The 25,000-nt window shown below is 36.7% G+C and overlaps 2 protein-coding genes across 10 annotated transcripts in view; one reads left to right on the top strand and one right to left on the bottom strand.

Moving 5' to 3' along the window:
• Nucleotides 1-3,575, top strand: part of Galphai (G protein alpha i subunit) — a 60,860-nt gene extending 57,285 nt beyond the window's left edge. For all 8 annotated transcript variants that reach the window (XM_043025253.2, XM_043025272.2, XM_043025244.2 and 5 more), the window contains 2 exons: nt 179-303; nt 504-3,575. In XM_043025253.2, the coding sequence (XP_042881187.1) occupies nt 179-303; nt 504-569 (191 nt within the window). In that variant the 3' untranslated portion in view covers nt 570-3,575. The remainder of the gene's footprint in view (nt 1-178; nt 304-503) is intronic.
• A 50-nt stretch (nt 3,576-3,625) lies between these two features.
• Nucleotides 3,626-25,000, bottom strand: part of LOC122260014 (importin-4) — a 33,792-nt gene continuing 12,417 nt past the window's right edge. For both annotated transcript variants that reach the window (XM_086539722.1, XM_086539721.1), the window contains exons 2-21: nt 24,951-25,000; nt 17,263-17,435; nt 14,712-14,886; nt 14,333-14,509; nt 14,111-14,227; nt 13,871-14,005; nt 13,145-13,387; nt 12,921-13,040; nt 12,557-12,670; nt 12,195-12,396; nt 11,724-11,840; nt 9,652-9,887; nt 9,287-9,489; nt 8,988-9,139; nt 8,126-8,319; nt 7,171-7,347; nt 6,861-7,050; nt 6,586-6,737; nt 6,265-6,439; nt 3,626-5,825 (exon numbers count right to left, since the gene is read on the bottom strand). The exon at nt 24,951-25,000 is cut by the window's right edge and continues 151 nt beyond it. In XM_086539722.1, coding sequence (XP_086395848.1) covers nt 5,668-5,825; nt 6,265-6,439; nt 6,586-6,737; nt 6,861-7,050; nt 7,171-7,347; nt 8,126-8,319; nt 8,988-9,139; nt 9,287-9,489; nt 9,652-9,887; nt 11,724-11,840; nt 12,195-12,396; nt 12,557-12,670; nt 12,921-13,040; nt 13,145-13,387; nt 13,871-14,005; nt 14,111-14,227; nt 14,333-14,509; nt 14,712-14,886; nt 17,263-17,435; nt 24,951-25,000 — 3,260 coding nt within the window. In that variant the 3' untranslated portion in view covers nt 3,626-5,667. The remainder of the gene's footprint in view (nt 5,826-6,264; nt 6,440-6,585; nt 6,738-6,860; nt 7,051-7,170; nt 7,348-8,125; nt 8,320-8,987; nt 9,140-9,286; nt 9,490-9,651; nt 9,888-11,723; nt 11,841-12,194; nt 12,397-12,556; nt 12,671-12,920; nt 13,041-13,144; nt 13,388-13,870; nt 14,006-14,110; nt 14,228-14,332; nt 14,510-14,711; nt 14,887-17,262; nt 17,436-24,950) is intronic.

The raw sequence follows: 25,000 nt of genomic DNA, 5'->3' as shown, positions 1-25,000 counted from the left end.
TTTGAAAGCAAAGAGAGAAGAATGCAAATTAGTACTAAAAATAAACCTATGTAAAAAAAATTCTTTGCATGATGAATATTGCAGTTTATACTTATTGTCTTTAGAAAGCAATGTTTTCCTGTAATTTTCTCTGAATATGTTAGTGATGTAAAGACTCATGAAGATTATACCCAAACAGGGAGCAACACCTACGATGAGGCAGCAAATTATATTCGCATGAAATTTGAGAATCTTAACAAGAGGAAGGACCAGAAAGAAATTTATACTCATTTTACGTGTGCAACTGACACCACCAACATACAGGTATGAAATGGGAATATTTACATTATTATGGATATTCATGTCACATATAACATTTGTATAAGTAATGTTTTTGATCTAAGAACAACATGGAATAAGTGAAAGAAGAAATGAAAGTGAGATCAGAGTTGTAATCTGATTTCAACATTCTAGATAATATATAGTTTTCACATTTTGATGATTTATCTTTTCCTTTTTTCCAGTTTGTGTTTGATGCTGTAACAGATGTAATCATAAAACACAATCTTAAGGACTGTGGGCTCTTCTAAAGTATCTTCTGTAAATACACGGGTGGTTGTTAGCAAGCCATATATTCGGAGCCTCATGCTCAGACGAGCCGGAGGGGCAAGAAACCTGGCTATTGGCCCTGCCCATTACATTCCCCTGTGGATAGTTCACACCAAAGTATTATTATACTGCTTGGACACAATAGCCAGTTTATTTTTTTCTGAATGAGCTGAAAAGAAAATTTATTGCAAGCATAAAGACATGATTAAATGTTAAATTCAGCTAGAATTTGGTGTGCACAATTGGACTCCAGCCACACTGCACAATGGTACATGGTACCAAGATTTCTTTTCCAACTATGTATTTTTCTCTACTTGGAAATGTGCACAAATTGTATGGACTTTGTGTGCCATGTGTTATTTGGGCCAGTGATTACTGTTGGTGTTGTGGGCATGTTTACCAGTCAGATGTTCTGCTTCTTTGAGTGACAATCGTGATTATTATTTCTTCCTGAAAGTGTATGTATGGAATATGAGGAATGAATTGATTTCTTTTCTTTTCTTTATCATGGATGTGATTTTGAGTGGGATATTGAAGCTAGCATTTTAATTTTAAGATAGCAGCATGTGGCAACCAGAAAACATGTCTTGAGTCCTTAATTGTGTTTACCTTTTAAATATGTGTAACAGCAGTGATGTACCTCTGACTTTTTACTCTGTATTTGTCACAAATGTAGATGTGAAGACATGAATGCTTCACTGCATTAGCTCAACCGAGTGACATGGAGAGTTCTTATTCTTGGAGTTGTTGGTCTTAGTTGTCTAGCTAAGAACAGATAAACCTTGAGAAGAATTTCTCTTAATGGTATGACTTTTATTCTGAAAGCTTTTTATCTGTAGAAATATTTTATTACACAGGCAACAGAATGCCAAAGTTTGTCATTTCCTTTTTCATCATAGCTTATTACATTCATCTGCAAAGGATATATTTGAAGTTTGCTTGTAGAAATGTGTTCTGTATGATTTGGAACTTCTAAGTATATCTGATATTCATGATGACTTGGATTTAATTTGAGTTCTAGATACAGGCAGGAGGTTGTTAACAGAAGGAAGCAGGGACCATTCTGATACATTCTAAACTTTTATATATATATATATAAATATATATAATTTCCTTGTATTTTTCTTCCTACAAGTGTTTGGTGGTTTTAGTTGTACAGTGTATATTTATACTTGATCAGTGTGGCCAGTTTTAAACCTTATCCTTCTTTGTTCTGTCAGCGTTCTCCTGCCATAAACTGGATTCGCAAAGCCCTGGGCATTTTTCAGCTTCTGCCAAAGTTTTCCCTAGTTTTTTTATTTTTGCTATAAAAATCAATCTCATCAGATTTATTTCAGTTTCAAGTTTATGTGGCTATGTATTTATGTAAACCAAAGCATTTATCTGAAAATTTTGAAAGATCTTTCCATCCTTACAGTAAGGTTGCAGAATGGGCAAGAAATTAGGGTAGACTTCCTGAATGGCAAAAGCTCCAGTGCTTATTGCTTCTTATTGCTGATTTTCTATTGTGGCATTCCTTTCTCTTGTAAATTGTAACTCAAGATGTGCCTGTTCATTAGTAGAGCTGTGTAGACTTGTATCTGCCGTTTGCAGAGTCAAGAAATGGGAGGGAGATGATTTATATTACTATAGCTATAAATATCAATATTCACTCCTTAATTGTTTGCAATTTTCCATCTGTGAATGTATGTACAATACAGATTAAATTTCATTTTATCATATCAGTGTGTAAGTGTAATCTTCCTGCAGAGGCTTGCCAAATTAATGTCTTAAATATTGGATCAGAACTGAGGAATGAAGTTGTGGTATCCATATAATAATTCAGAATTCAACAGAGAAGTGATAAATGTACAGAGATGATTTGAGTTAATATTACACTTTGCTGTGGATAGCTCCAAATAATTATTATTGGGGTCAATTCAAGTCAAGTGAGATTTAAAGAATTATGAAACCAGCTAAATCCATATACCCAAACTGAGTGATAAATGTAATAGTAGCAGCCAGAAAAAAGCAGCATTCTTTAGAAGGCATTTCTCTTGTTTTCCAGTGATGCTTTTTCAATAATTAAACTTTTCTATATTTAACCAACTGAATGTAACATGTGCCGAGTGATTGATGTTTGTGTACATGGCTAAATTACAAGTGCCAATAATCTCTGGAAGTTACATCAGTTATGATGGTTTGGCTTTTCAAGTATACAATGTTTAAAGAATTAGGCCTTTTTCATGTGTGATAGAAGACTTAACAATTTGCTAAAATTTTGAGGAAAAGGTTTTTGGTGGGCTTGCCTTAAATTTCATAAGAGAAATTACTAAGTAAAAGAATAGAGAATGCACTTTAGCATCTTGCTGCAAGAATATGCTTTCAGCTTATAAAATTTTTGGTTTGTATTCATGGACATTGTCTATATTTAAAAAAAAATTAAAAAGTGGATTCTTAAAAGTAATGAAGTCTGGATTTTGAATTGTTCTTTATATACAAGTTCCAATGGCATTAATATTCAGCAGCATGAAGTTTGACTTTCTTCAGGGCCTCAGCTGTTAAGACCTGGATTACTTTGAACTTGTACCATAATTTTATCATCCGAGACCTCAGGAAACCTTTAAAAATTACACATACACACTTTGCTTCCCAGATTTTAGATTTTCAATAATTCACTTCTCAAAGGTGCAAAGACCTGTGTCCAATATTTGTAAAGAATTATGTCCATTTGTTTTGCTTTCACAACAATTTACTATTTGGTATTGCTATCCAATAAATTTAATGTTTGACCATGAAAATTTAAATTGAGATTGTATTTGCGGAAATTTATTTGGGCCTGTAGAGCAAATTTCAATAATTTACTTGCATTACAACTAGTTTATCTACTTTCAAAAGGACATCTAGTAACCCTGGTCTTTCACACACAAAAATAATAAAACATGGGAGATATAACCCAGTCATTTATTCTTGTACAGAATTTTATACAATAAATAACTTCTCCATAATGTGTTTGTGATATCCCTTAAATATTATTCAATGAAAAAGAAACTCGACCAAACAGCAAGGCATTTATTTATTTCATCAGCATCCCACTTCTTAAGAAACCAAGTTAAGCTGACAATGTCACTGCATCAGACTTATACAAGGCACTTAACATTGTACAAAAATAGTATATGTTCTAACTAAAAGCATACAAATGTGGAAAGATACATTGAGAATATACTACTCCAAATCTCGTAACTTGCTATTCCTCTCACAGATTACAAAATGCATCAAATTACAAATATTGCAAGTCCTTGAAACAGGAGACTAGAATCATAATGCGTACCACTGAAATATCAACAAGATTTGAGATTTCAACTGAACCTCCTGTTATAATTTCATTACTGGAAGGAAGTTTATGTAAATGCTCTAATATCAAATGACTTCGTGAATGATCTGTCACCACAATTGCTCAGTTGGGTAGTATCTGCAGAACAGAACTAGATATTAAAGCTGCAACTCGTTTTCTTGTCACATTGGTCTGTGTTTATATTAATATTTTTTGCCATACAAATGAACCAAGACTTTATGCTATGCAATAATACAAATTATCACTTCTGATCTAGGCAGTATTCTAAATTTTGAAATCCTCAATAGTTACATAATTTTTAGCTGAATATAAAAGTACAAACTATCATTCTAAAATTAGAAGTTTTCAGAACACGTCCTATAAAAAATTAATCTTGAAAATGTACTTTCTCAAACTTATGAAAGACAAACTTCACGTGTGAGCGACGTATACATTAAAACTAAGCTTAATATGGGACAGATCTCTTAATCTTTATGCTGGCCACCAAGTTATTCTGAATGTCAAAAAATAGAGCACTTCACATTTATCACATGTAACTATTTTTCAGCACCCATAAATGAGTGCCCTACCCTCCACACAAGCAGCTTCCTGAATGAACACAGTCACTGGCTGAATTCAAATTGATTTGATCTTAGATAAAGTTCTCCCATAGGAGCGTCTGCAAATAACAAAATATGCATTACTTTCAAGTAATGTTTTACAACATTCTACTTCTGTCAAAAATAAAGAACTAGTCTTTAAGATATGTAACAAATATTTTATTCTGCATCCCATATACTGATTCTATTTTTGAACAGTATACTTACAACTTAGCTTCATTACCTAAACTTTTATAATTTAACCAACATGGAAGCTTCTTTGAGTTTAAAATAAAATATAATACTCTGTCAACAGGCAAAACTATACTGAATTAATGTTGTACATATAGTTCTAAACTAGAATTGCACAATAAAACAACAACCTCATAGCTGCATAACTTTCCCCTTTACAACAAAGAGAAGAATTCAAGTACACCTTAATTGTTCTACTCTTAAAACACCTGCAACTATGGACACAATTCTCGTGCACATCAGAAATCAACATGCTGAATTTTGATCCATACACATTACACCAAAGTGATGTGCATTACAAAATAATTAAGTAGTGTTGTCACATCAAACAAATTCACAATCCAATATCTGGTTACTAGGACATTTGGTAGTGCTGGCAGTCTTAAAAAGTGACTTGACTGTTTGAAAAATCGCGGCTTTTATACAAGTAGCACATATCAAAAGAAAAAAGAAAGAAAAAAAAATCAATAGAAAAAAACTGAAATACAATTTGGACAAATATTACAGTCTGTGCTAGGAAAGCCATGCACCATCCAGTTCTCTATTTTTCCTCCCAGATATAGAAAAACTGCAGTTGTAGGGACCAACATCAGAGTATGCTGAAGGTTACAAACTGTCACTTTTCACTCTCCCATGCCTATATAAGATACCTGGAGTATTAAAAGCTACTATAATCATTGCAAATTTGTAGGACTGATGCCAAATAGTAGAAACAACTCTTCAAGCTCATATGATTAATATGGGTTGCAGATCTTTTCTATAAGCAATACCAAATACAAAAGCACAAAAGCTAGACTGAACATGTTAAGTATAGCTAAAATCTTGTCAAATCCTAACACAGCTGGGATGTGCTAGAATCTCATAGCATAAATTTTAGTTATTTGGGAGAAAATGGTCGGAGGTGTTCATCTGTATTTAAGTTGGTGGTGATGCAACAAGGGTGGCACCTGCAGCAGCTGCTGCCTCAAGTCTTGCTTTTAGTTCAGGTTCCAAATTTTGTGCAAGGGAAGAAACTTGATCTGGGAAATCCCTATTGACACTCGCCACAAATTCTTGGACCAGATGATTTGTCTCTGAAAATCACAAAGTATGAATATTGATCTTCTCATGTACATTTACTGAAATCTAGATTGAAGATCAGGGAAAAAAAAAATATATGCAATAAACTAGATCTCACTTATTGTATCCTGAGATGAGGATTCAATCCTACTTTAAAGAGGTTAAAAAGCTTAGAAGTTAGAAAAACAAAAGAGCCTATGAATTTACAGAAAATTTCAGCTAAACATCTTTACATATCTATATTATACTTTGACATAACTCAATAATCTTGGGTTTTATCTCTGTTTATTTTCTTGCTTTACTGGTAATAAATTTAGCCAAAAGTTACAATATAAATAACTTTTCAATGGATGTTTCATATCTCATCTGTTTCATTTATATTTCTTATCATCATACAAATTAAATGATCACATTCATCTATCTCTCTCTATGTGTATTAGAAAAAGAACTTACTCTCATCAGCTTGCTTCGTAGTGTAGATAAGAGATGCAAGTCTCAAGATGGGCACCAGGTTCTGTGCCAGCAACGGGTGCTGCATGCGATATAGCACCAGGAAGCACTCGAAAACGGTTGGATTCTCTGCAAAATCTTCCCTCAGAGGTAGACAACCAAGGACCACAGGGAATACCTATGCAAGAAAAAGGTTCACAAAATTAAACATGTGTAATAAATTATCTGGATAATCGAAAAAATAAAAACCATATATCTTACACACACAAACACACACACACACATTACCTCACTAACTACATTTACACAACCTTTCTGACTCACCTGCTCTAAGGGTACATTGGTTGGGCTTGTAGAAATAAGTCTAGCAACAGCCCCACAAATATTGTCTAATGCTCTGGGAAAGGTCTCTTTACTTAGAGCTGCAGACAAAGTTGCAAGAATGTTGTTGTAATGTCCAGTTATGGCCTCACCACCTATTGGCAAGAAAAAAAATTGGATTATGCCTCATTATTACATTATCCTTTCAGGTCATAAATCCTAAATAACAGAGTATAACTGACAATTATTCTCATACAACTTGCAATTTCAATATATACCATGTTGGCCAAGCACTCCTAGGCCATAGATTGCATTTGTGCGAACTTCATCATCTTCGTCCGCAGCACCCTGTTGAAACAGAGGTAGCAACTGGGGCACAAACTGTCCACTGGCTGAGCCTAGAGCTTCTACAGCTTCTGCTAATGTTCCTAAGCTGAATGATCTCTCAGCAACACTGCAACTCTTTTTCTGAAAAAGTGATATAGATAACTTAGTCCTATTGCTAAATCTGCCAATATTTATTAAAAAATAAAAATATCTTCAACATACATGTTATGAGCATGAAAATCAGTATTTTACAATACTTACAGTTTTATTGGCAAAGAGAGGCAGCAACTGAGCAAACTGTGTTGCAAAGTCTGCCTGTGGCATGGCCTTTCCCAGACTTGGTACAACTTCACCAGCATATTCCACCAACATTTCATCATGTTCTGCTTCACCTTCATCTTCACTACTAGCTTCATCTGCCATGTCTTGACACATAGTCTGAAAATATTAAAACATTTCCACATTATATCCTATTAGCTTACTTTAAGATGCTTCATTATTAACCCATTCATGACGGGACGTATTTTTTGTGTTTTCCTACTGTGCAAGGCCGGTCTGAACCTGTTTTTCACCCACCCTATCCTTATGGTTTGCATGACTGGGTCTACAATGTAAAGGCATGTAAAAATATTGCCATGTTCAGAGGAATTATTTTAGTTGAAAATCATGTTACAGCAAAGCCTTTCTAGTGTTATTTTATTGAATTTTGCCTATATTCTTCACTTCTATGTGATAATACCATGGAGAGTGGAAGCAATCTTTTAGTTAGGTATCAAAAAAGATAAGATGTACTTATGTAACTTCAACAAAACAAAACAAAATCCAACCCCCTGAAACATACCCTTCATAGATGGGTTAAACAACAACTGCAACATACAGCATTTGCAGTATAGAATTCAGTCATATGTCCAGATTTCCAAATGAGCCGTAGAGAGTTTAAGGTCATGTACCTTTACCCTTTCATTAAACTTACATGGCATTACACAGTTTTTTCTTCATTGATCAATGCTCAGCATGCATTTCTTTTTAATAATAATGAGGATGATGATGATGATGATGATAACAATAATAATAATAATAGAAATTACCCAATCTTTTAGTTGTTGCTATTATTGCACACAATAAGGATGGTAATAATCATCCATTCTTAGTCAAGGGAAGACTTCAAAAAAAGCAAATACATTTGTACATACAAAGAACTATAAAATTGTATTACCTTCTTGAGCATAACATCCTTCACACAGTTGATAATAGCCTCCAGATGACCCGGAGGAACAAGAACAGGTGCTCCAGCCTCCTTTAAAACCTCTGCATAGGCTTCCAAGCAAGCCATCACAACAGAACGTTCTTCATCAGTACGGATCAGCTCCGACAACTTGGGAATCAATACTTGAATCCACTTCTTGAAACCTTAATAAAATAAAATAAAATGAAAACTATGAAAATATATCCTTTTAACCCATTACCGACAGGACAGTTTTAGCTCCAAATGGTCTAAATGCCAGGGTATTTCAAAAGCATAAACCTAATGTCTAAGGCTATTTGTCTGCTCCGGTCACAGCCTGGTGTGCCGGCCAGAAGAAAAGCCATGACAAAATATCTTGTCCTTGGTACTGCCACCACTCAATGTGATATCTTGTCAACTGGCGTTAATTGGTTAACCCGTTAACGATGGGTGACTAAATATCATTTCTAGTGGTTTTTGGGCCAGACGCCGTGGATGAGTTATTTTGCCCAGGCCGGCACGCCGGGTGCACAGCACTCGCTCGCAGCTAGTGCGACCAAGAATCCTGACGTGTTAGGCTTATGTGTTTGAATGTCCTGGCATTTCAGCCATTTAAAGCCAAATTAGCCCTGTCGGAAATGGGTTAACAAGAGTACTCAAGAGGAGTCCAAAGTACAAATTTATTTGTAGACAAAACTGACTGGTTGGCAATCATGAAGAGCAACTTTTGCCTAATATTCATACAAAACAAAATCAAATTTGATAATGTATGTGTAAAATTCTAGATCACAGCTACAAAAATGGATATCATTTAAACACATTAACCTCAACTATGACACATGCTGCATTTTACCTTCTGCTGCTTCTGGCGCTGAGCTCTTGGCAAGGCTGTTAACAAACTGTGCCATTGCACCAACTGCTGCTTGGCGTACATCCTCACTCGGATAATTCAACATCTTGTAAACTTCCTCTCCACAGGTATCAGTGTATGGCAGGAATGAATCCCTGAAAGCCATTTGATCAAAAATAAATGAGCAAATCCTTACAATCCTCAAAGTGCAGAGGGAAATATAACCTATCTATGGGGCTTTACATCAGATACTTATATCCTACAGGAACTACTTTACACATATTTTCAAGCTTTCTTCTTACCCGCAGTGTAGGGAAAGTTCCCGAAGAGCAACACAAGTATCCTCCTTCTCCTCAAGGAAGGCATTTTCCACGGAATACCCTGCCACATCTTCGTCTTCTGGTTCATCATTGGCCAACAGGTCAACCTCACCTTCCTCATCTTCAGAGTCACTCAAGCCTTCAATGGTTGTTGGCAATCCACCTTCATCATCCTTAAAGTGGGTCTACAGCAAAAGATGTGTCAATATCTTTCACGCTTTTAAGATGTTCGTGAAACATTTAAAAGTCTTCACATGTATATCAGTCAAAAATTATTTATTGAGATGGGTAGAGATACATAATAAGAGCTACAGGATATTCACAGGAAAACAGCTAAGGCTACTTACCACAACCCCATCAGTGCTTCTCAGGGACATCATCATACATTTCATAACTTTGGGCAGGTGTGGAGCCATATCACCTTTCATTACAGATGCCAAAGACGCAAAGAGTAAATAACAAGTTTTTCGTACATCTGGATCATCTTTGCGTTCCATGAGCCCTAGGCCCAGAGCAACACAATCTGGGGCATATACTGAGAAATTTTCTACACCCATGCATCGTGCCAGTTGTCCTAGAGTGTCTGTGAAACAATGCATATCAAATTTTAGAAATAGAGACAACAGCATTACCTTAAATCATAAAGATTTTTAATCTTCGTATCTAGAGAGCATCCATCCATAAATGGTAAACAAGAAAGATAGAAGAAAGTTTAGAAAAAAAAATTTACTTATTAGCAGGACATAAAACGGTTGTTAGAAAATGCCTGAGAATTTCAAAATATTGAAGACCGGTACTGCTTCTCTATCCAGAACCAGAACTTGCACTTCATTGATTTGAAATTGATGAATTCATTACTTTTCCACAACAATGACATATCTTATACTTTACTTACTGATGGGTAACAGCATAATTTTTTAAAATTCTACTTATTTTATCTGATACAATAATTTGATTATATCTCTTCCAAATGAACCTATTCAATGTGATGCTCAATGTGGACAGTATAATTTTTCAATTATTGTATGGTGTATAATAGAATATAAAATACAGTTTGAGAGCTGCTTAACATTATAATTGCTAAATAGATAAAGGCAGAATCAGTTTAACTCATTAATGCCGGTGATGCGATATCCCAACTGACGCTGGACGATTGTGCGTGCAGTAGTTGGCTGCGACCAGAGCCAGAGCCATCTGAGCCATTGGCACTGGGCAACATCATATGATCTCTCCTTTATAACATACATTTTAAATCATTACCTATATATAATCATATGAGTTCCATTTGTCTAGACACATTCTTATTCAATTATGAAAATAATGTAAACAAATACAAAAAACTATTATCATCTCTGTTGATGTGGGTGGGTTAAAAGTGCTCATAGATTTACAGCAGCATCGTGCTGGGTGAGATCTTGCACTAAGTCACTACGTTTGCTTGTTATCTAACCAGTGGGAGCAGCTTTACACAAATATAAACCCTGGCATCAATGGGTTAACATTAAGTCCTATCCAGCATAAACTTGGTCAGGTGGGTCAGTCTACGAGTGTGGATGGCCTGTCAGAAATTGACAGGATTTTTTCTAATTTTTTCTTTATGAATGGGATGTATGGAGCATCTACTAATATTTGTTTGGCAAGTTTCCTCCAGCCACACCCACTGTATCAGGTCCCATATCTAAGCTCCTTGGTTCTCTGTTTCTACTTTTGTTTTCCTTTCTTATGAATGAAATGTATGGCATATTTCATGCAGGCACCATACTCTTATGCGACATGCAGTGTAGTAGACTTATAGTTTATTTTTGTATTTATTTTTTTTTTTAATTATTTACAGATCTAAATGAACATTTCAAAGTTTTCTGTGACATATCTTATCTTTATTAATACGTGTTATTTGCAATAGTTTTTCAACTTTGATGCTCTGCTGTGTGGTCTGTATTTGATAAGTCAATGAAATATACATTTTCTGCCTTGCATTTTTTAAGGGTTAATTATTTAAGATTTCTTCCTCTCCCCCCCTTATACTGAGCCCTAAATATGTTCAAAGTAAGTCATAAACAAAAAATACATTGACATGTTTTCCTGTTGTGTGAAGTTACTCATTTCAAAATATGGCTGTCTCAAGAAAATACAGGAGAAAAAGAAGAAAAAAAAGTTGGTGTAAGAACAACTAAAACTGCAAAATGAAGCAGAGAATTTGTTGTAACAAATATGTATTCTCTTTTGTTTTTTATCCTCTGGTACATGTCCCTTATTACATGTATGACAACCATTACAGCACCTTAACTGATGGCGAAAGCTTATATAACTCAATGTAAAACAAGTTGTAAAGTAAAAAGTAATCGATAATTAAGCCTATTAACAGGTTTGTGAAAACCAAGATGCACATTAACTTCATCCAAATGTAATGCTTACATACCTATGGACTGAACTTGCAGTGTCATAGTTTCCTCTGTTTGGTCTTCTGTCAAGTAGCCTTTCAACATTTCTACAATTTGTTGGAAATAGGGAGCCATATGTTCTTTTGCTGCATTTGCTGAAATAAAAATGAACAAGGTTAGAATCTGAATAGAAAAGAAGGGGCAAAAGAGGAGAGAGGAAGGAGGATATGAGAGGGGGGAAAGGGAGATATATAGGAGGAAGGTCACACACACACACACACAAAAGTGGGCTCTGGTGAAAACTGAAATGCGACTTTGGTAAGAAAAGTAGCTATATTTCAATCATGCATAAACAATTACGGATTATAATCGTAAATCATAGGCTTTACAACCTATTAAATTGAAAAATCAGAACACATCTATTCTACATACGATTTTTGGCATGTTTCAAATTGCCTCATTCACACAAATATCTTATATTTCACTAAAAAACAACATAAAAAACTAACCAGTGGCACCAATGGCACTTATGGCCAATTCCTTCATGTGAACAGAAGTTGGAGCAGCTAGCACCGCAAGGAGCCTCTCCATAAGTGATGGGAGATGTGGAAGTAACTCTGCCTCAAGATTTTCACAAAATACTTCAAGGGCATAGAACATGCGATCAACACCTGGTGGGTCACTTCCACCACTGCCAACAACTATGCAAGTCTGCAAAATAAAGTATGGTATTCATAAGGGTAATGTATTGTAACCAGGCAATTCTTGAACATCCCCTTACCCAATATCTGCATCAGGGAGAAACATTCATATCTACACAAGCAAAAGTTAAAATTAAAACAAGCTTAAGTGAACCTAGTTGCATACCAACCTGTGTTAAATATTGGAAGAGAACAGGAAGAAGTTCAGCATGATACTTGCTAATGTCAGGTTGCAGATGTTCCGCAAACTGACCAAGAGCAAAGAGAGCACTGTTGCGTACCAACTGAAAACGAGAGATGTTAAAGCACACATTTAATTTTTGTAATTCTAAAGCCTTAGTATACTTACCAAAATAAATTATACAAGACATTATTGTCACTATTTTTCCATTGCAAAAATTTACAATTACACTTGTATATTTACATTTATTTTACCATCACACCACATGTCTTCTTCTCCAGGTAAAAAATAAATATAAAGATCAACACTTTTTCAGACAAAAAAGACAATCATAGGTTTTGAAACTACTATACCTGATTTTCGTTGGTAATACCATGACAGATGCATTGTAAAAGGGGATGCAGGTGTTTCAATCTTAATGTGTCAGAGCAACCCTCTGCAACCATGGCAAGAGCAAGATAGGCTCCTTTCACCTAAGAGAGATAAAAAACAAAATTAAAAGATGAAATAACACCAAGAAAAAAAAATATACAAGAAATGAAGAATTACTGAACACTAAATATGGAAATCACTGTACCTGATGTGGGTTTCCACTTTTGAGAGCAGGTTCCACAAGCCCCATCAGAGAAGGGAGGAGCTTATCTGGAGGAAGGTGTAAGGCACAAGCATCCAAAGTCTGAGCTGCTGCATGCATGGGACTTCCACCTTCCCCATCCTCTCCACCGAAGAATCCAAGACAATCTTCTTCCCCATTTTCACTGCAGGCCACATTGAACATCACTGTCACCAGGGGTGCCACAAGCTTGTTCTTCACAATATACTGAAAGGAAGATGTGCCTATTAAAATCTTTCTACAAAAGGATCAACCTGTTACATACCGAGAATCTAAAAATTGCCATATTGACTTATGGGTGCCGAGTGACGTGATATTATGTCATGCCAATATTTTGCTCCCGTTAGGTTATGTCCTACCACGTCTTGATTTCTCCCTCAAAATGTATATTTTACATTGTTACAGATGTATATAATCATTGGAGTTCCATTTGTATAGGCACAAAGTTATTCGCTTATGAAAATAATGCAAACAAATACAAAAACCTCTCCTTATAGAGGTGCACCACAGCATCGTGCCAGAATTGGTCTGACAATTAGTCGCTGCATGCACTATCACCTAGTCGGCAGGAGCGGATTACACAAATACAAGCCCCCGTGTGAATGGGTTAACCTGCCAGATAAGAGTATGCCACAAACTTTTGTTCAGTTGATGACAGTAAGAAGAATGAATATAGTGCAACAATCCTACCTTCTTTTTGAGTCTTGTGATGTATCCCAAGAAAGTGATGGCCTTTACTCTGACACTCTCTCCCAGGGCGCTGTTACTTGTCACATCCAAACACAACTGGATTACGGGTCGCAAGTGAGGCACCAGTAAAGCTACCTGTAACAAAAAGTATCTGTACCTGTATCCAACTTGAAATATAGCAGTGAATATACAAAAAAAAAGAGTACAAAATCAGTCAACTTTCTCATTAATGTACCCTACCTCACACTCTGCAAGAACATCAAAAAGTTCCATTGCCTCTGCTGCTTGATCTTCATCCTGGGTTAATAGAGCCTTGACTGCTTCGAGAACCTTTGGTAGCAAAGCTTGGAATTCAGTCTGAAAATTTGTGGAACAAAGTTTATTATATAATTTTCCTTTTCACTAGGTAGTATTGCATGATGTAGAAAAATAAAAACTCAGCAGGCTCATAAAACTACCTACCATATTCTCTTGGCCAACAAGAGGAGCAAAGTTCGTAAGTGCTTGGATGGTGTGGAAGGCTGTTGGTGATGTGGTGTCATCTAGAGTGGTGGAGAACAGGGTAAGCAAATGCCCCAGATGAGGCAACAGCTGATCACCTGCTACACCACTAACCACACTTACTACATACACACCAAGCTGAAAAAAGGCAAAGTCTTTCATTAAGCACAAGGAGAAGATAAACTTATAATCATACACCATAATCTAGTGATCACATACAACATGGTCAGATACATTTCAGAGTTCCTTAAATGACAACAAAAGCTACCATCCACCCACAAATCACAGACTAAGGTCTCCCAATTGTCGCATAGTATGATTCATCACAAAATAAAATTACCTGTCTCTCTTGAGTGTTTTGAGATTGGATCATCTGTTGAATGAACTGTAGTAGTGCTGGCCAGTTTCCTGCAGGCAATTCATGACGGGCAATGACTCCCACAAACTGAGCAATTGCATTCCGGACACCATTTTCAGGCTCCTGCATAAGAGCCTGTAAAACGCCCTCCTTTATTCTGAAAGACAGAGAGGGGGAAAGGTATAAAGAGAATCCAGAGACCTAACTTCAATTCAGCAAATTTGTCTTCTAAAATAAATCTATTGCTGTGCACCACACTTTACCCAATGCCAACGGAAACCAGCGAGAGTTGGCAATTCCCTACTCCATGCCTAAGTAATATCGCTTGGATCGTGATGCTGGGTACTGTGACACGACACACGCAGCACGTGTGACGCTTGGCATAAATGATTTTCAGGGGACGTTACACATGTGTGACACCCCGTCATCACCTTGTTATTGGGTTAAGTGGTCTAGAGGTATATTCACTCCAGTAAATGTTAGGAAAAAGAAAGAAAAAAATTCTGCATTTTAGAATTATCATTTTTTTCAATTCCTTTTCTATAAAATTACATGCAATAAAATAATTCACAAGTCTCAGTTTCCATAGGTTTTGCCTGACAACAATAACAGAAAAACTTGTGTAAATAGATGTAATGAGCCAAATGGAGGGTCATGAAAATTCCAGTTCAAGTGTCTGTATTTCCCTTGGCTATTCTATTGTTAACCCATTCACGCCGGGGCGGAATTTCGCCTACTCCCGATAACGCCGGGAAGATTTCAAGCGCGCAACCGTTCGTGCCGGGGTGTTTTCCCGCTGCGCGCGGTCGCTCTGACGCTCGCAGAGCGTTTTTCACCCACCCTATCCTTATGGTTTGCGTGATTGCGTCTAAAGTGTAATCATGTGTAGAAAGTAGTGCTATGTTCAGAGGATGTATATCAGTCGAAAAAGATGTTATAGCACTGTTTTTTTAGTGTTATTCTATTGAACTTTTTCCATATTCTTTACTCCTATGTTGTAATACCAATGGGAAGTGGAAGCATTCTTCTAGTGAGGTAACAAACATAGTTTTTTTTTTCTTCCTAAACGAAAAGAAAGAGAATATGAACAACCATACATGTGCATACAAGTGAATGCAAGTAACAGCAATGTTTTTTCAAGTGTCATTTTCTTTTAGTGGGGCAACAAAAAGATGTTATATAATTTTTTTTTTTTTTTTTTTTTTTATTCCTCGGCCAATTACAATTGATTTTACGATAGTCTTTCGACTCAGATCATCATATTCAACAAATCAGAAACAGAAATCACCATGCCGTAATCAAGATTACGTATGTACCTGAGACGTCATTCATATTATGTTATATCCCATTTTCTACTATTTAGAAGGATAAACTAAAGTAGCTAAGACAAATCAAGTATGAAAATCGAATTGTACTAAGAATAATCTATCATTCTAATGCGGACGTTTCAGCACGTCGCTACTGGCCTCCCGGCGCGCGGGCCGAAAATGTAGCACGTGCCAGGACGTCACCCGGGTCCGGGGCTTTTTTCGACCACGTGTCAGCACGTCAACCGGCGCGAATGGGTTAATGGATACTTAATTTTCCCAATAAAAGTAAAATTTTTGACAAACTCTTGAAGGATGGTAGTTTACACCCTTAACCTCTTGTATCCAGTGACACCAATACTACCTTCTCAGTTCTTTACAAACAATAACATCTTTCTTAAGGAGAAATTAATTGAAAATATTAATTAGGTACTTGGATTCTTTTTTATACAGACACTAAATATTCATATTCTGAATTCTCTACATGTTTGCATATCAACTACAACTCAATCATATTTTTCCTGAAAGGTAAAACCCTCATGAACCATTACTGATACATGCCTGATGGCATGTTTACAAGCTACGATCAAGATTCCAGAACAAAAGGTTCAGAGCAATGATATTTCTGGTATGACAGTCACAGCCACATACACAAAATAGTCCTGAAGGGGGTGAACACTCACTGCAAATATAGACCAGACAGTGGACCAGCCATCTCAGAAACATACCCGGTGTTATCGAGTTAAAGAAGAAAAAGGAATTAAAACCCTACAACCCTAATTAAACTAACTTTAATAAGGAAGCAAATTTTATTCAGACAAAATCTCCTTTTTTTTTTTTTTTTTTTTTTAATATTTCACTTGTAAAGATGAATATGAATAAAAAAGGATAATTTTGGAGAGCTGTACATGAATGCAAGATTGAATTACAGTAAATTTAGAATGTACAAACACTGGAAAATCTCTTTTAAACCAATTGAGACCATTCCCATCTTCATGGCTCAAGAATTATGAACTGATTAAGAGCACATAGATATGTGGACTAATTTGCCTTTTTCCTTCAAAACAAATCTTTCATTCACGGCAGGGAAAGAGAGTCCTCTAATTTACAATGCAACACTGCAATTATTTATTTCAACAATATTAGTACAATATAGAGAAAACTCCCCTCCATTACCATTATATCAATTTTTAAGGAAAAAAAGTCTAAGTTCTTCTATCTCTTACCCATTTTTGACATCTGCATCTAGCTTGGTCCAGTGGCGACCCTTTCCCAGTCGTTTGCGCAAAATAACAGCTGCATATTGCCGCACCTGGGGGGCAGTGGATGTTCCCATGACACGACATAGTTCCCCCACCACTCCTGGATTCTTGAGAGCCTCCCCCAACTCCTTGGTGCCCTGAAATAAAAGATGATCCAATTGTAGTTACTCTCTATGGGATATGCTCTTGAACCATCTGTCCTTTTCAAATCTTTTTAATATCTATAATAAGTAATACAGAAATAACAACAGAGTATATGGTTTCAATAGTGAAAAATATACTTTGAACATGTTAATAATAAAAAGGAAAAACAAAACTACACTCTCCAATATAGCATAATATATAATATGCTAAAATATGCAGTCTATATCTATAACAAAGTAATCTGTTCAAGTGCACATATCTATGAATAAAGAACTCACAACAAGAATAATACAACAAATATTCTATGGGGCAATAAAGTAAACCACTAGCTAGCCACCAGAAAAGACTATTTTGTCTTGGGAGACGCAAATTTTTCATATTTCAAGTTCAAATATTAAAATTAGTTAAAACTAATTATCTTAAAATGTATCAAAAATTATAAACAAATCCCAACCTTCCTGTAGGGTTGGCCTTGTTTTAGAGATCTATAACAAGTTCCATACAAGTAATATAAGAGTAAATAGATAGTCAGAAAACTCGCTTTTCTTAGCATGTGTTACCACACAGTCATATCCTCTAAGTTCAATTCCTGTTAGCTTGACACCATGCTTTGAATCTGAAGATTCTAAATTGATACTTGCCTGAAGTTTTCCAGAGTTGTAAATTGAAGTGCTATGACAGTATGAATGCCTCTAACATTTACCGTTATTAAACCATGTGGACGGAGGATAGCTTTGCTTGCCCAGTCTCCAGGTTGGGTTTTATTTCAGAGCAAGGCAGCTTCACACATCTGACTTTTCCCATTCTAATCTTACAATAAGTGACTGAATAAGAGCCATTTTTGTGTTTTATTTTTTGTGTTTTGAGTTTAGAGACTATGCCATATGACAGGTTCTATCAATACTGTTGTTGACTACAATTGTAGTATATGATCCATATCAGCTCATTATTTTCTTTATTGTCAGCGTGATTGAAGTATTGCTGTTTCACGGTAGGACAAAAAGCAACTTTATTTTTTTGCATTTGTGTTCTGTCACGAATGATTACGAAACATGTAATCAAACGCAATGAAGATAACATGAAATGTAAAGGAAAACTGTGCTTATGACTGTGAATGCCACAGTAAAAGGTATCCCTATTGGCACAGGAGCACATTTTAGACACTGGGCATGGTTAGTGTCACCTTCCTCTTCTTGCTCTGCCTGCACATCCTTCATCAGCAATACTTTAGAGTAAGAGGTAACTTGCTGTGTGCCACCACTCTATAAAGATAATGCTTGCTGGAGAGCATGGATGGCTCTCTCACCTATTGGTGCTAGAAGAAAATGGTGCCATCTAGGCTTTAGATGTTAGGTTTGCTTAATATTATGGTAATTATAGTAATTCTGGCTCCAATAGTCATCAGCACTCGCTTCTTACTCATAGCGCCATAAAATAGCAGTGATCCAAAATCCCCCAATGCCATGTACATCATGACGCCCATCATCAGGCCAAAGCTCCTGCATCATGTATGTCATGACACCCGTCCGCAATGGGTTAATTTCAACATTAAATAAAATTCTCCTTACAAGTTGACTATACTGATATCTTTATTCTGCAAGCCATCCGAAGACAATCCTTTCCTATAATACATCAAATAATTTAACCCTTTTATGATGGGGCAATTTTTGCCTAAAGCTGCTCCAGCCGTGAAGATAACACGTGCACACATCTTCCATGTGCGAGATCTCTCCTTGTGCGATGCTACGCTGCACCTCTTGGATGCTGAGAAGCATTTTTTTTTTTTTTTTTCATTGTTTTGAGAAGTCAAGCACAAATGGGTTGAGTAACAATCATACACAGATGACAGAATAGTTTAGAAAGTATGAAATATTAGTATATACTGACATTTATCACATTGAATTTCCCATATGAGACTTCCAAAAGTATAGGTCTGCTGACACTGGGTTTGGATGCAAATCACATAGTCTATACAATGTAATGTATGTATTGGCATATGAGGTAACTGGCGTGCAAGATGATCCTTGAATTTCTCTTTAACCTCTTGTATCCAGTGATGCTTATGTGGCATCCTTGTGGTAAACCAGAGGTTTCCTTTCTCTGAATTTTTCATGCCACATTGTTGACAGGCTTGGTGGGCAACTTCCTGTCCTAAGATGGAGTACCAGCTAGAATGTTATGTTGGGTAAGGAAGACTTGGGGGGAGTGATACCATTTTGATATCATTTTGCATACTACTTAGCAACAGTCTTGGCAATATAAAAATTAACAAAGCCACATTAAATAATGGCAAAATACTATTAATTACCTAACAGGTAAACATGACTCCCTGAACATTTTTCCACTTAAATTCGCTTGTAATTTATTTGTATATTACACTTCAGCATGAGGAATGTTGATATAAAGTGAACAGCTACACAACTGCCTTCAAAACTCAGACTATTGTTTACAGTATTATTCATCACCAACTGAAAATATCCCCTAGTTAACATAAGGGAAGGTTTTGTGATTAAGTATATGCAGTAATTGTGATGTGTAATCAATCCTATCTAAGTGCCCTTCAAATAGGTATCTTGTCATATACAACAACATAGTTTTCTTAGTCACGGTCAGTCAGTTAACAATAAATGAGTTTGTGATATAACAATGAGTTTATAAATGTATATAACTGAAAATGGAAAATAGTCCTTGTTAACCCATACGCACTGGTTGACATTCTATCACATAAACCTAATATTTTGTTTTTTTCTGGGTGATGTCCTAAAATGTCATAATCTCTCCCTCAAAACACATGATTTACCTCATTACATATGCACATAATCATAGGAGTTTCATTTATGGACACATTTTCATTCACTTATGCAAATCATGTAAACAAATATAAAAACCTCCAATTATCACTTATTGAAATGGGCAAGAGAGATCTTGCACTTAGTCTGAACATGCTTGTTATCTAGCTGGCAGGAGCGGCATTACGCAAATATAAGCCCCGGCATGAATGGGTTAAAACTGAAAAGAAGTTAATGCACCAATCAAGACTGCAATGGGCATACCAGTAATAGGAATGAGAGTATCATAACAAAGGATAGGCAAGATGTCATCACATGTGACATTTGGGCAATGAATTTAGTGGACAAGACATGAGAGTAAAGTATTTTGGAAAAAAAAAAAAAAGGCCTACAAAGGTTCAATCTAATAGGGTGAAGAAAGAAAGAAAAACTACAGGTTTTGTAATAGATTTCCAAATTCTAATACAACATTATCAAGAAGGCCAGCCCCCTTATAAGTTTTGGTACATGAATGTTGGGACCAAGTAGGAGTCATGTGAATGCTTTACACTGTTCTCTATTGAAAACAAAGATAGTCAGAACCATAGAAAAATGTGATTATGATCTTAACCAATTAACGACGGGTGATGCGTGACGCAGGAGCTCTTGCCTGACGATGGGCGTCATGACGTTCGGGGAATTTGGATCACGGTTATTTTATTGTACTATGAGTAATGAGTGAGTGATGTTGACAATTGCAGTCATAATTATTTAAACTGTTGTAATATTAAGCAAAATGGGTTCCAACTCACATCCAAAACCTAGATGGCACCACTTTCTTCTAGCACCAGCAGGAGAGAGAGCCTTGAATGGCACCCATCTATGGTCTCTAGCAAGCACTATCTCTATAGAGTGATGGCACATAGCAAGTTGCAGACCTCTTGCTCTAAAGTACCGCAGATGAAAGATGTGCAGGCAGAACGAGAGCAGGAAAGTGACTCACATCATGCCCAATGCCTACAATGTGCCCCTGTGCCAGTAGGAATGCCTTTAATTGTGGCACTCACTGTCAAAAGCACAAGTTTTCTTCCTCTTCATTACCTCTTCATGTTATCTTCATTTTGGATGGTTTTAAGTTTTGTATTCGTTCGTAACAGCACACAATTACGAAAAAATAAAGTTGCATTTTGCCCTCCCCTAAAACAACAATACTTCTATCATATTGAATATAAAGAAAAAAATTATCGGACATGGACCCTGAACTACAATTTTAGTCAACTGCAGAATTGATAGAGCCTGTGATATGACAGATATAAATCTAAAAACAATAAAACACACAAAAAACAAAACACAAAAATGGGAGTGTGAAAAATCAAGGTATGTTGCTGAAGCTGCCTCACTCAGAAATAAAACCCATCCTGGAGCCTGGGTAAGCAAATCTATCAACCGTCGGCAAGGGTTAAATTTAGGATATAAAATGATTCCCTTATTTTGGGGTGACTTTTTTAAAGATTTTAAACTCATATGAAATGGGTGATATATCACGTGATGGGAATATTTTGCTCCCACTAGATGAAGGCTAATCACGACATGATCTCTCCGTCTAAATACGCATTTCATAAAGTTATATAGGTATATACTCATTGCAGTAGCATTTGATTATACAAATTTTTCTTGTCTTGTGAAAATAATATATGCTCAGGCGTGAATGAGTCAAAAGGTGACAAATAATATGTATGCAACCATTTCTTTAGGTGCGTGTGTAAGAGTGTAGCGATGTGTGAATGTGTGCAAAGAGTAAGGAGTATACTCATAGGGGTGTGGCTGTTTGCCAAATTGTGTGTGTAAGCATGCAGGTGTGCATAGGTGTGTGTGCGTGTGTGTGTGTGTGCGTAGGTGTGTGTGCGTAGGTGTAGGTGTGTGTGCGTAGGTGTAGGTGTGTGTGCGTAGGTGTAGGTGTGTGTGCGTAGGTGTAGGTGTGTGTGCGTAGGTGTAGGTGTGTGTGCGTAGGTGTAGGTGTGTGTGCGTAGGTGTAGGTGTGTGCGTAGGTGTAGGTGTGTGTGCGTAGGTGTAGGTGTGTGTGCGTAGGTGTAGGTGTGTGTGCGTAGGTGTAGGTGTGTGCGCATAGGTGTAGGTGTGTGTGCGTAGGTGTAGGTGTGTGTGCGTAGGTGTAGGTGTGTGTGCGTAGGTGTAGGTGTGTGTGCGTAGGTGTAGGTGTGTGTGCGTAGGTGTAGGTGTGCGCGCGTAGGTGTAGGTGTGTGCGCGTAGGTGTAGGTGTGTGTGCGTAGGTGTAGGTGTGTGTGCATAGGTGTAGGTGTAGGTGTAAGTGTGCGCGTGTGCATGTACAAGTATGTGCATAAGTTTGTGAGTGGGCACACAAGCGTGCACCACAAAAATGGAGGAAAAAATTAATGTTTTTAAAAACATAAAAAAAAAAATATTTGGTACCCAAAAATTTGATAAAAATAATCTTCACAAACTAAAAGATAGGCCACAGCTGTTTAAGAGGCTATCTCATGAGGAAAAATTTCCATGTCCTGCCACTGTATATTGTCTTCAATTTTGTACAGATTAGCACTTGTATACATAAATCTCGAGCCATTCAATTCATATATGTCTACAAAAGTCAAATAGAGATCATGGGTTAGATATTTCAAGAAATACAGTTTGTGGTTTCTGGAAAATATAAATAGTCATGACAGGATTAGGCCAAGCATGTAGAGCTTTTCAAATGATCATCAATATCATAATAAATAACACTGGCTCATTTGTGATAAAGATCAATAACCTGTGATTGTCTCAACACATGCTAGATAATATTGAGCAGTTATTTTTTGGAGCAAGCCTAAATGTGCCTAAAAAGATTTTAGGAGCAGGATTCCTGTTGTTTACAATTACGTCTACTGATTGAAGCACTCGCGCTATGTGTGATAGAGGGTACATTATACTTGAAGAGAACAGATTGTAGATTTAAAAAGTACACAAAAATTTTCCCTCCCTGTTGTCAGGTACATCCTGGCAAGCTTGGTCTTGTATAAATAAAATCTAGTGCTAGATGTGGTCATGATGCAATCACTTGGCCATCACACCTTCAGCACTTCTGCAAAGGCCAACAAACTTCTCTCAAATTCTGATATGATAGAGCTTTCACAACTTCCTATTAGACAATAAATTGCAAGGGAGGTGAACAAACTGTACACAAAATGATCATGAGGGAAAGTGGGTTCTGCTTTCCAGTGCTTTCATTTTTGTTCATATATTAACTGATATCAGTTTCAAAGATTCATCACTCACAGTGTAAACATATGGGAATCATAGATTAATAAATTAAAAGAGACTCTTCCCTATGTCAGTCATAAACAGGGTATAAAAAGGTTTTCTCAAGTAAGAATAACAAATTATAAGACATATTACAAAAAAAAAAAAATCTGAGAAATAGTTTCATCTTACTCATGTCTTCTAAGTCAGATGTTAAAAAAAACACCCACAGTGACTTGCTATCACATATGTACCCCAGAGGACCCAAGTGACACTGTCTCTAGGAATTATGCCAGGGATGCACACCTCCCTAGTGGTTTACTGTCAAATTAAGATTCATTTCTGGCTCTACTGTGCAAGAATATACATAGTACATTATTCTTGGAGCATCCTGACCAGTACTTAAAACTGCCATATTATATTGGAAATATTGTATATAATGTCATAAGAAATTTATTTGCAATTTGCAGTGGACATGTGTCATAGATGAAAAGTATTTTAGCATCCATTGATCTATTCATATATATTGTTTACCTCATTGTTTTACCATTTTTTCCCCCACTATTATGTCATAGAGTGAAGAAGTCTTTAAATTCATCTAGCTATTGATTCCGTTCACTGTTTACCTTGCGCCAGATCCATGTATTACATCTGAACTGTGCCAGCTCTCACAAATGATAATAGTGGTGTCACTGCATCTGTTGAGACACGCCCAAAGCAAGATGCATATGGCCACATAATTCCTACCTATGGAACCATACCTTGGCAGGCCTTATTTGCATGAGCATTCAGATTATTCACTGCTTGGATTACCTTGTTTCTCAAGAGCTAAGACTGGAAGATACATGGTAGTCTCTTATACCTATAATTAGTCCCTAAAGACCACATAACCTAAACAGTAAACAAAAGTGCAAACCCGTTCTCTACCTTACTGCTATCTGTTGAGCATTTAATGGTGGGGTCTTTGTTTTAGCATGAGCAGTGCAACCTCCAAAGGGACTCGTAAGACCATGAGGTCTCTGGCCATCTTTCTTTCTTAAGCAGGATTACACATTGGGTATTGATGTTACCTGCTCATATAATGAACAGGAGAGACAGATATGACAACCTGTTATAAGAATAAAGGAAAGACTTCCCAAGATACGAGCCGAGAATAACCTATTCTCGTTCCCAAATTCACCTAAAGGAATGTCAGAGTTCACACCCTCCCTAGACTCGGCCACGAAGTAATCAGGCTTCGCGAGAGCCATTCCGACTCTCTCTAAGGTGGCATTATCGTAGATCTGAACATGGTCTTGGAGCAACTCCACCCAGCTGGCCGCCTCGGTCCCTCCTTCACCACGTGAAAGCCCACCCCGGCGCCTCCCTCCACTCTTGTTCGCCTCCTTTCCCTGTCAAACTCGCCATGAATGACAAGCCCGCCTTCGTCTCCGCGACACCCAGCACTTAAAACAACACGTATCAACAAGGATCATGCCTTACCTCCTGAATGACAGCATTATCAGCCACCAAAAGTTTGTTTAGGATCTCTT

The sequence above is a fragment of the Penaeus japonicus genome, unplaced genomic scaffold (assembly GCF_977035675.1).
Source record: "Penaeus japonicus unplaced genomic scaffold, GWHDUDI00000001_assembly GWHDUDI00000009, whole genome shotgun sequence".
NCBI classification, from domain to species: Eukaryota; Metazoa; Arthropoda; class Malacostraca; order Decapoda; family Penaeidae; genus Penaeus; species Penaeus japonicus.
Note: the sequence above shows the minus strand (reverse complement) of the source record. Positions and strands in the feature narration are given on the sequence as shown.